Source organism: Oryctolagus cuniculus, chromosome 1 (assembly GCF_051225735.1).
Source record: "Oryctolagus cuniculus isolate XC-2025 breed Fujian yellow rabbit chromosome 1, ASM5122573v1, whole genome shotgun sequence".
NCBI classification, from domain to species: domain Eukaryota; kingdom Metazoa; phylum Chordata; class Mammalia; order Lagomorpha; family Leporidae; genus Oryctolagus; species Oryctolagus cuniculus.
Window position 1 is genome coordinate 34593211 of NC_142867.1, and position 12810 is coordinate 34606020.

Below are 12810 nucleotides of genomic sequence, written 5' to 3' on the forward strand. Positions count from 1 at the left end.
AAAACATGCTTTTATATTGATGTCAATATTTCTGAAATCCATGCATAGTTTTTCCATAATACTCTTAAGAATTCATTTTCCATGAACTTTCTAAAGTACTCTTATTTACACAAAATATAAGTACAGCCTAACAGTCAAGGCATATTTAAAAATTAATGCAATTTTTTTGTAATGGTACATTTGCCAAGTTCTTAATATTTTTTAAAAAGGCCATTAGCTTAAAAAAAAGGCCTTAGAGCTTCTTAGTACTATAAGTCACTAATAAAAACAGATATTTAAGTACATAAACAAATTGCTTATTAAGTCTTTTTACATAAAGGAATCAGACATTGTCTATAGGAAATAATCTATTTTATCCATACAACACCCTTTAGATGTTCTACAAATATCACTGGCTTTATCCTGCAATTCTGTGTTTCAGATATAAAGCCTGTTCTCAAATCAAATTTTCATAGCCGTTGTAGTAAGAGCCTTAAAACCACTTTGTGAGGTTTGACGATGTGCCAGCGTATGGCATGAGAGAAGCTTCAATAATCAACTACAGGGACAGCAAGCTTTTATCCACACGTCCCAGTCAATGCTGACTGAGGCTGATGTGCCACTGGGGAGAGCAATTGAGTGTTTTCCCCACAGGCTGTAACTGATTATTGACTCCCCCCATTAGCATGTGTGGTGTATATTGAAGGTCCAAACGGAAGGCTGAGGGACTCCTGTCCCAAGGCCAGTGCTGAAAGGCAGCCTATCACTTCCTGTAACTGCAGTCCATGTGTGACAAATCTGACCTACATTTCTCCCTTTCTTTCTCACAACAGCTTGACACTATTTTAAGAAGCTATTTTCTGAAAAGCATAAAAGAAATTGCTTTTAAGACTCTTAAACAATGTGCATCCTAAAGTATCATTTACAACAATCTTATATAGAATAGTTTATTCTGGGGCCATCATGAAACTCAGCCTAAAAATGAACTCAAAGATAGCAAAGAGCTTTACAAAGTTATAGGACAGAATAGGATAGGATACAACCTATATAGTATCTTCTTTTAGAAGGTCATTTATATAGTAGCCTCAAAAGCACTATTAGGATTTTAATGTGTACATAGTTAAATTTAATAAAAAGTATAAAACACATTCATTAGGAATGTATAATTAAACATTTTTCAATAGTTACAAAAAGTAGCTTTCATGGTTTCAAAGGAATCAATATCCTAGTAGTTCTGTTAACTTCTCAATGGATACACAATAATCATTACGAAGAATAGGGCATAATTAAAAACAGTGACGGTGTGGAGGAGGAAAGGTGGCAGTAACTGGGTGCAAATGCTGGAAAATGCTCCCGATGATGGCTGCAGACTGCGCTTCACATAGATGCCCACGGACTGGGGCTCCAAACCCAAGAACCTACCATGCCGCTGCAGGTCATACTCTTTTTTTGTCTCTTCATTCCCGAGGATTTTCCACGCCTGATCAACTTCGATGAACTTCTGTAAACACTCCTCCACCGTTCCTGCTGGAACATCTGTACTTTGTTTATCTGGATGATACTGCCAATCAAAAATAAAGGGAGTGTGAGTACTGAATTGAGTAGGGATAGGTTTAACGGGAGGGCGGGACACAACTGCAAATCTTAAAGCTTCAGTTAAGAGAAAAGATAGTGAGAAGAAGAAAACTAAGATGCCAATGTAGTAAGACAACAGTGTTTGGCACAGGAGACAACTGCCAGGTTAATTAGACCATTGGAGTAGCTATAAATCTACCAATGACATGATCTGTCACAACGTGCAAAGACAGCGTTTTCTGGATAATTTGCTCATGGAATCATTGGTCTCATGGACAATTTACCTAGAGAGGATGACTAACACAAATAGAAATAGGTACGTGCAGACTAGCAGGACACGAAAAGGGAAGAACACAAACTGCAGAGCATAAAACTTTCCTTATATAATGTGCTTGGCTATAGATTATCATAACAAAACAGACTGCTAGGTTTTCTTCATGAAATTACATCATACAATGATTTAAGATAGAAATGTAACTAATCAGAAAAATAAAAACACTTTTCATCTTCTTCCTCAGCCCTGAACATGCACATGTGGCTCAATGGATATCTCACTGTACTGTCCCCTTCCTTATTTTCTCTGATGTTCTCTGTGGCTCTTCCTTCTCTTTTACCTAAGAGTTCTTCAGAAAGGATCACAACATCATTTGCTTTTCAGCAGTTAGTCTCTCCATAACAAACAAAATGAGGAAAGGTTAACTAAATTTAGGGCTATTTCACTTAAGTAATCTGGGTGAACAGTAGCAAGTATCCAGATATGTAATTTTTCCACTCTCAATTAAATAGGGAACCACTTAATAGTTTTTATTTAGAATTTTAAACAGTAATTATTCTGATACTTTTATCCAATAGATTATAGAACATATTTTAATTTCAAAAAGAAGTTTAGATGATCGGGAAGCAGTTTATTTTGTATTCTTTTATTCAAGTTTTGATAATAAAACAGGCAAAGATCCATGACATATCAATGTGGTTGTTCACATACTCTTCAAATAATGATATGATTATTTAAATTCTTTTATTGATTGCTTTACAGAAATTAAAAGTACACAAAAAATTACAAGTATCATACCATTTTATTATCCAAGTAGCTAAGGCCAAAGCTACTCAATAAGTTGTGGCAAGTAACATGACACCAAATGACTTCAATTCCCAATGGAGAATTCAGAAAGTATGTAAGTTTTTCATTATATTGTGGAGTACTGCCTTTAATAATGAAGTCATCTTCTTAATGAACTTCCCCACACTACTGATGATACTTATGAACAGAGCAAAAGGTATTGTGATATTTCGATACACAGAACTGGAAAACATTATACATGATGGGAGGTGTACCAATGAGAATTAAGCTCTACTTTCCCTTTGACAACTACTCCTCCCATGCCAGATCCATATAATGACTGAAAAACAGAAAAGGAAACTAAAGCTTTACTGATTCATGTTCTTATGTCCACAATTCACCAAATGATACTCAAAAAAGTCATTCCGATTCTGAGATTTTAATAATCCCTGAAGTTGGGATAGTCAAGAAACATGCCAAAGTCAAAATAGAGCTGGCTGTATTAAAGTTCACTATCTGATCCATTCCTAAGACTATGTGAAGCCCATCTGTATAAATGTTATTCCTTAATGCAACATATTCAGCTATGCCATCAGTATACATTTAAGATACAGTTACATGTGAAGACTCAACCTGTCACAAGTGTAAAGTAAGGCACAGGAAGAATCATTCTAAACATCCAGGGTGGGAGCACAGATTAAAAGAAAAGTAATTTCTATTAGGCCATTATATAAAGTCTACTTGGTACAACAAATAGAAAAGGTTAGACCTAATCATCTGATTAAGAAAGTTCTACAACATCAGGAATTAGTTCCTGTTTTCCCCAAATTAAAATCTCTAGCTGAGGGCTGGTGCTGTGGCACAGGGGGTTAATGCCCTGGCCTGAAGCGGCGGCATCCCATATGGGAGCCAGTTCGAGACCTGGCTGCTCCACTTCTGATCCAGCTCTCTGCTATGGCCTAGGAAAGCAGTAGAGGATGGCCCAAGTCCTTGGGCCTCTGTACCCACCTGGGAGACCCGGAGGAAGCTCCTAGCTCCTGGCTTCCGACTGGTGCAGCTCCAGCCATTGTGGCCAACTGGGGAGTGAACCAGCAGATGGAAGACCTCTCTCTCTGTGTAACTCTGACTTTCAAATAAATAAATAAATCTTAAAAAAAAAAAAAAAAACTGTAGCTAAATTTATTGAGTCATATATGTTCTCTGATAGTCAAAGTACAATTCAATCTCTTCCTAATTACCATTTTCTGATTGCTATTTGAAATAATTAGCTCTGAAGCTTTGAAGTCTATTCAGTTGTGCCACTAAAATTTCATATCATTCCATAACATCCATTAAATAGCTATATTGCATTTAGAAATGGCAATTATAACAATACGATGTCATTTAGCATGCTGAATGCCTCAGTCCAATCTGTTGGTAACAACTGCCAGAAAAAAAGAAAATTCTAATAGCCTGGGGTAATCTGATGGGGGGGGGGGGTATCAAATCCTAATCCCTGGCTCTTGTAAATGTTACTTTATTTGGAAAAAAAAGGCCATCTGCAGATGTGATTAAGATAAAGATTTTGCATTAAGTAAACTGAAAATAGATCTTTGTAAAAATTAAGAGTGGGAATGGGAGAAGGAGGAGGAAGAAGGGTTGGGGCATGGGAGGGTAGGGTGGAAAGTATCACTATGCTCCTAAATCTGTATATATGAAATACATGCAACTTGCATAACTTAAATAAAATTTGGAAAAATTAATAAAAATTAAAGATAAAGATCTTGAAATGGGGAGATTATTCAGGAGGCCCACATGCAAATCAAAATGCTCTTATAAGAAAAGAGGCAGAGGGGGATTTGACACACACAGAGAACATGACATGAAGATACTCTCCTGGAAGACTGAAGTGATGTGGCCACAAGTCAAGAAACGCCACCAGTCACCAGCAGCTGGAAGAAACGAGGAATGGATTTTCCCCTGAGTCTCCAGAGGGACTGCAGCCCTGCCAACACCTTGATCTTGGCCCAGTTATACTAATTTTGGTCTCCAGTCTCTAGAACTGTGCAAGTATAAAATTCTTTTAAGTCACTGAGTTTTTGTTAAATTTTGTAGCAACAAGAAATCAAAACATAGTCCAAATATTTCTATGCTGGACCACAAGAGGCATTAGAACTTTTTTCTTTTTTTTTTTTTTAAGAAGTTTGAATTACGAGGCCTAGTAATAAAATGGTTGCAATATTATGCATATTTTTAGCATTAAAATCTAAAGTAATTTTCTGTTGCTAATGGGAAACAAGTCCCTAAAGATTTAAAGACTTGTCAATCCCAAAGTGAATATTAATTTTTCCTATTTCTAAATATGATACTTCCTTTGGGAGGCAGCCTCAATCATTTGTTATCACCATAAAAAGACAAGTTATTTTTCTCTTGTCAAAATTTACTTTATTCTTGTCCTTCTCTCCTATGATCTCCACTACCCAAACCTTCCCACTTGAGATCCCAAAGCTACCCAAATATCATTCATTCATTTACTCTGTATTCTAGGGGTTTGCCAGCTGAATCTTATGGATAACAAAGACTTCTGAGGACAACATTCACCAGTGAAGTAGAGAAAAGATCCTTTAATTAACAGAATAGGTATTCTAAAATTAATATTGCAAAGTTCATTTATTTTGACTGACTTGCATTTTCTTTCAGCATCAAAATGAAATTCATTTGGTATGAGCTGCAAGAACTTACTACCTTGGAAGCAATGGACTAAAAATTAAGAAATCAGCAAGTCCTGGAACAATTAGAAAATAATTATTAAATATAAAAATTAAATTAAAATTAAATTAAAAATAAACTAGAAATTACCATTAACAGGATCATAAAAAATATGAAACAAAACAAAAACTACAGAATCACTCTGGAAAAACCAATGGTAGGATGTATGACTTTTACATTTTTTAAAACTACAAAATAGCACTAAGATAAATCAAGAAGGACATAAACAAATGGAAAGAAAAAACATATTCTTGAATGGGAGGATTCATGTCCATTTCCACTAAACTGATACATTAATAAAACCCCTCCCAAAATTCCAGCAGATTACTTTAAAGAAATGGGTAAGGCAATGTGCTACTATTTACATTTCAAGACTTACTATAAAGTTACAGCAATCAAGACTATACTTCTGGTCTGAAGATACACAAATAGATCAGTGGAATGGAATACAGAGTCCAGAAGTAGACAGACTGTACATATATGGTCAATTGACTTTCAACAAAGAAGTCATAGCAAGTCAATGAGGAAAGAAGAACATTTATATAACAATGGTTTTGAAACTACTGGATAACCATCTGGAAAAAATACAACTGCATTCCGTATCTCATTTCACACACAAAAGTTAATTCAGGATGAATCACAGACATAAAAGTAAAACTTCTAGAAGGAAACATACCTTTACCTCATAGAGTAGGCACAGACTGCTTTGACAGAAAACAAAAAGCACAAAGTATATGACACAAAATTGATAAACTGAACTTCATAAAATTTTGTAATTTTCTGCTCATCAAAAACCACCAAAAAAACAAATAGACAATCAACAGACTGGGAAAAAATATTACTGCATAAATATCAGGATTTTTATTAATAATATACAAAAAAGTGACAAAAAGACAAATTAAAAAAAAAAAACTCCGAACAGATACATTTCTAAATAAAATAAAATTGATGGAAAAACACTGTGAAAAAAACTCAAGTTTTTTCCATCAGTTATTAGGAAAATATGAATTACCATCACAATGAGATACTAGTATATACCTAATAAAATAGTTGAAATAAAAAAGATTGTGGGCTGATGTGGCATAGTAGGTTAAGCCGCTACCTGCAATGTCAGCACCCATATCCACACAAGTGCTGGTTCCAACTATGGCTGCTTCATTTTTGATCCAGTTCCCTGCTAATGTGTCTGGGAAGGTAGCAAAAGATGGCCCAAGTACTTGAACCCTTGCCACCCATGGGGGAAACCTGGATCTCTCTCTCTCTCTCTCTCTCTCTCTCCCCCTCTCCCTCTCCCTCTCCCTCTCCCTCTCTCTCCCCCCTCTAACTCTGCCTTTCAAACAAATAAAATAAATCCTAAAAACAAAACAAAACAAAACAAACAAACAAAGACTGAGGACACTAAATGTTGGTCAGGATATGAAAACACTGGAGTTCTTATACACTTGGTAGTTTCTTATAAATTTACCGCTATCCCATGATTAAGAAATTATACTATTAGATATTTACCTAAGAGAAATAAAACCAAAAACACATATCGACAAAAAGACTCATAAGAGTATTATATATTAACAGCATTATTTGCAGCAGCCAAATTTGGAACCACAAATACCATCAACAGAGGACTGGATAAATAAATTTGATTAAATCCCATATAAAGAAATACTATTGAATGATAAAAAAGAAAAAAACTACACATTCACAAGAGCATAAATCAGTATCTAAAGCATGTTGAGTAAAAGAATAAAAGAGTTCATACCATATGCCTGCACTGATACAAAATCCAAATTCCAGTAAATCTATTGCATTGTGATAGAAATCAAAGTTGGTTTCCAGACGGGAATACAAGATGGGAATAAAGTAAAGCTGCACAGAGACACTTTCTATAGGAATGGAAATATTTTGTGGTGGTTACATTGTATGAAAACTCACCAAACCTGATATTTAATAACTGTTTTTTTCAATGACCATATATCAACAAAAAAATACATTTAGAGATGTCAAAATTTTTTAAAAAGGAATTTAGTAAATCTTTCTAAGCCATGGGGGAAAAATGAGAAATTTATCCCAATATTAATGAGAAGAGTGCAATAAAAACATTGAAAATTAACCAAAAAACTAATACAAATTAGTGAAAAGTTGGCATTATGTTATAATTTATTGAAACATAGTATTATTACTATGTGCACTGTGAACTCCAAAAACTTAAAAACAATTTAAAAAGTTAAGTGTTGCTGAATCAGAAACTAAAGAACATCCAAAATCAAACTATCATAAACATGTCACAATACTAAAAATACTGAGAATGACAGGATCTGAGATTAACAGTACAAAATGTCAATTCTCAAAGTTTTAACAAACTGATATTTTACTATTCTCAAATGACTTGACACTTATAACTTATGATTAATGTAATTTCCTCACATTTTTGGGACAGTTTTCAATTACACGAACTCATGTTCTTTAAATTCCCAAGCCATTTATTGAGGGTGAGAAAAATTAACACAAACAAAAGATTAAGAAACTGTCTTGATGTGAAAAAAGAGAATCACTCATGATATTACAAAAGATATACAAGAAATGATATTAATAGTTTATCAGTATTATTAGTATGTGTTGTGCTTGCTAATGAGTAATTATCTAATTGATAATTAACACTTTAATTATGAAATCTTAGCTGAGATTTTATTGCAATGGCTTGTCCAATGTGGAATATTTTGTTTTCATTTTAGATTCTCTCCACATAGTAAGTCTAAATACTTTCTAAATTAGTAACTCTGGAGTGACTGTCACAATGTGTCACCCCAATTCTACTCAAAATGTGTCCTCAGATTTGCCACATCAGCATCATCCGAGTGTTTGTTAGAAAACTAATTCTTGGACTCAATCCCAAACTTTCAGAAGGGGAATTTTAGAATCTGTGTTTCACCAGACTCTCCAGGCAACTGTCATGCATGCTAAAGTGGAGAAGCACACTGTTAGCCTCTACTGCTTAGATCAGAGAAATCAAGTGGAAGTCAGAAAATTAGTGCTTCATAGAGATTTTTCTATGACAGATGCATCTCTCCAAGCATGCATACCCAACAAAAAGGGGGAAAAATGCTATGTTAACCTGCTGAATTTTTTTTAAGAGAGGGGTGTAATTTTTATCAGGCTACTGCACACTGACATAAACATAAGTTTTCCAATTAGAAGAGAAAAATTAAAATATGCATGCATTATAAAAACAGCATATGCAGTCTAAAATTTTAATAACTTCTAAAAGGTTTTGATGAAAATTCATTATTCAATTGCTTGAAATGACCTTTTTACTGGCTATGCAATTTATGAAATAGAAATTAAATGGTATTTCAAGTAAATATGAGGTTTTTGTTTTTTAAACAATTATTTATTTTCATCTACATGGAAGGCAGAGCAACAGAAACAAAGAGATGTTTTCCATATAATGATTCATTTCCCAAATGCCTGGAACAGCCAGGTTGTGCCAGGCTGAAGCTAGGAGCATGGAACTCCATCTGGGTCACCCATGTGGATGGCAGGGTCCCAGCCCTTAGCCATCTTTTGTTGCCTTGCAGAATGCATTAGAAGGAAGCTGAGTGGGAAGCAGAGAAGCAGGGACTGAAACTGGCACTCCCATAAGGAAGCAGGGGTCCCAAGCAGTGGGTCAATCTGCTGTGCCACAACACCCTCCCTGTATGATTTTATGGGAAACTGCCCACATATATTAATCCTTTATTATGAGGTTCTGATTTTGATATATAAAATATTGCTTGCAAAAAAGTCAATCAACTATAAACCAGGATATAGAACAATGACAAGACTTTTGACAGGTAAATGATGGTTAGCTTCCAAGGCTTACTTCTTTGTTCTATCACAGGGAAATTCCCATTTTTCTTAGGACCTTCACACACACATAGGCTCATTTCTACCTAGCTACCTTAATATTCCTCTCCTCAAGAGAAGTAACCCCTAATCTTATGGGGGTAACATGGATGAAGGTCCATCTTCTATATTTTCTTCAAATCTTATATATGTGTTTAGTCCAGCTAATAAGTTTTAAGTGGAACTTACTGCTTAATGAATTACGGTCATATTCTTTACCCCTACGAGTAAAATCCTACAATAAATGTACTTCTACCTATCATTCCAGCTTTATATATTGTCATATAATGTTAGATAGACACTGATTACAAACACTGTACCTTAATTATATCTGTATCTGTACAGAGATTAACACACTGCCTCTTTGCAAAAGTGTCCTCTATAAATACTTCTGAACATATAACATATTCCCCCAAAAGCAAAAAACCTGAAACTTACTGGTTTTAGTCAGCCCTGGATGGGTGGATGGATAAATTTTAGGTTTAATCTGAGGTTTTGCATTTTGTATCTTTTCTCTCATCCTCTTTCCTAGCAAACAAGTATTTACCATGTCATTCTATTCAGCTGACACTGTGAATGGAAATAATATAGGAAAGTGCTTTTATCCAACAGCTTTAAAACTTTTCAAACTTTGGAACAAGATCCATTAACAGTGTATTTGAAAGAAAAAAAAAAAGGATTTGTAGCTGCTATAGTTTGAATGTCTGTCTCCTCCCAAAGTCATGCTGAAATTTGACTGTCACTGTAACAATATTAGGTAATGGGACCTCTGAGAAGTGACTGGGACATGATGGCTCTTCCCTCACCATTGGATAAATATCATTAACACAAGTGGGTTCATTATGAAAAGGAGAGTTTGTCCCCCTTCTGTGCTCTTCTCTCCTTTTCTGCTTCTCCACTTTCTTCTGCCATGGGATGGTACAGCAAGAAAGCCCCTGCCAGATGCCAGCCCTTCAATCTTGGACATTTTTCTTCTAGAACCATAGAGCCAATTTATTTCTGTTCATTGTAACTTATCCAATCTGAAAGTTCTGTTATAGCAGCACAAAACACACTAAATGGAAGCTGTCAGACTGAAATATGAGCAAAGTCATATTATTCAAAAAATCCCTAGTGTCCCTTTCTTTGCCCTCCAAGTCTTCTTGAAGGGAAAGTGTTAATGTTTCAACATGCCAATACCACCAAAAAGGGAGTAAGTGTCAAAACATCAGAAGATCTTATCAATATCTCAACATAAAGAGGGTTGGAGAATATTTTTAGTTTTGCCAAAAAAACAAAACAAAATAAAAACAAACAACAGCAAACAGAGAATAGAACAGAGGGAAACTGTCAAACAGAGTCTCATTCAAGTACTGTCTGGCCAACCCCCAGTATGACCACTGTTGAATTTCTATGATATCATAGTGGACATAAATTTCAGACAGATTATATTGACAAATACCACTGAGGAATTTAAACAAGCAACACACACATGAACACTGAATAAAAGCTTAATGTGAGTTATTTTCATTTAGAATTCTCATGTTATAGAGGTATGGTCATCACTGTATTTTAAAAGTACTGATCACCTCAAAATACAGTTAAAATGCATTAAAGAAATGTCCTCCAGGGGCCAGTGCTGTGGCACAGTGGGTTAATGCCCTGGCCTGAAGTGCCGGTATCCCATATGGGTGCTGGTTTGAGACCCAGCTACTCTACTTCCCATCCAGCTCTGTGCTATGGCCTGGGAAAGCAGTGGAAGATGGCCCAAGTCCTTGGGCCCCTGCACCCTCGTGGGTGACCTGGAAGAAGCTCCTAGCTCCTGGCTTCGGATTGGCGCAGCTCCAGCCACTTAGGGAGTGAACCATTGGATGGAAGACTCTCTCTCTTTCTCTGCCTCTCCTCTCTCTATGGAACTCTGACTTTTGAGAATAAATCTTTAAAAAAAAAAAAAAGAAAAGAAAAGAAAAGAAAAGAAAAGAAAAGAAATGTCCTCCAAAGAGGACACTTGCTGTGAAATAAAACTGAAAAGGTTGGCCGGCGCCACGGCTCACTAGGCTAATCCTCCGCCTTGCGGCGCCGGCACAATGGGTTCTAGTCCTGGTCGGGGCACAGGATTCTGTCCCGGTTGCCTCTCTTCCAGGCCAGCTCTCTGCTATGGCCCGGGAGTGCAGTGGAGGATGGCCCAAGTACTTGGGCCCTACACCCATGGGAGACCAGGAATAAGTACCTGGCTCCTGCCATCGGATCAGCGTGGTGCGTCAGCTGCGGCGCGCTGGCCGTGGCGGCCATTGGAGGGTGACCCAACGGCAAAGGAAGACCTTTCTCTCTGTCTCTCTCTCTGTCTACTCTGCCCGTAAAAAAACAAAACAAAACAAAAACTGAAAAGGTTGAGTAAATTATGAGTGGTAAGACATTAATACATCAGATCACAATATCTGACAGCATTCCTCAGTGTTCTTCTTCATGAAAAACTACTTGTGATTTGAAAAATTATTATATTTCAATAAAACCAGATTCTTATTCTTTTATAATTTTATAAAAACCAAGAATCTTTTCTTTCAAAATACTTAGCATATTCTTAATCCCTTTCCTCTCAAAATAAGACAAAGAAAAAACTGAAGTTTCAGCCACTGAAACAATTTCAAATGACTCCATGTCTTTGCTCTTATCCTTCAAACACTGTTAGTCATATTTGGTCCTTACCAACACTCTCTAACTCTTCCCCTTTTCATCCGAATCTCTCACAGAGCAACCTTACCCTTTTCTCTTCCAATCACCTGTTTAAAACTACTCTAAAATATTGCCCAGCAGCGCTGAAGGACACTGGTCCCAAGTCATGATCAGTTTCTGAAGACGCCAAGGTTCATTTCTGAGGCCTTGCTTTCCTTCCACCTCTGAAAGAGGTTAGAGGCCTGAGTTTTTATCTCTCAGGCTCACCCTGCCATGGTGTCACCACTGTCACCAACACTAGGAGTCAAGAATCAAGTACGGCTGGAATGAGGCAAGTCATGGTCATGAGGGCTCTCAGCACTGGGTCCCAGAGATTTCTAGAAGGTAAGGATGCAGACAATGGAAACTCTCATAGTTAAACAGAAGCTGAACTAGGTTTGGCTGTGGGATATTACAGTTTCCCTCTGACATTCTGCAATGCAACAAGCTTCCATAATAATCTTCCATAGAAGAGTCTATCTTGGAAGGACACGGATGAATAAGTTGGAAAAGAGTAAAATCACACTGCCCAATATTCCTCAGGTATAGGAGGCCTTTCTACTAATCTTCTCCTTGGTCTTGTTTGTTGCAATTATCAATGAAGACTATCCTCTTAAATTACAAAAGTTCCTTATTTGCATCAAAACCAAACCAGTTAAGAAAACTAGAAATTGCTAAGTATATACATTCCTTTAAAAAGACAAGGAAAAGTCCTCTGTTCCTAAATAGGCTTGCCCTAGTTGATTACTATCTTCACTACACAAAAAGTATGTATCTTTCTACTTATGCTCTGCTAGAGCATTGAATTATTTGTATTCCTTTTTTTAAAGATTTATTTATTTATTTGAAAGGCAGAGTTATAAGGAGACAAAGGCAGA

The 12810-nt window shown here is 36.2% G+C and overlaps 1 protein-coding gene across 9 annotated transcripts in view; it reads right to left on the reverse strand.

The window, feature by feature from the left end:
• The window catches only part of DNAJC24 (DnaJ heat shock protein family (Hsp40) member C24), a 76991-nt gene that overhangs the window by 32079 nt on the left and 32102 nt on the right, over positions 1 to 12810 (reverse strand). For all 9 annotated transcript variants that reach the window (XM_089310049.1, XM_070072021.2, XM_017345729.4 and 6 more), the window contains exon 3: positions 1402 to 1540. In XM_089310049.1, the coding sequence (XP_089166175.1) occupies positions 1402 to 1540 (139 nt within the window). The remainder of the gene's footprint in view (positions 1 to 1401; positions 1541 to 12810) is intronic.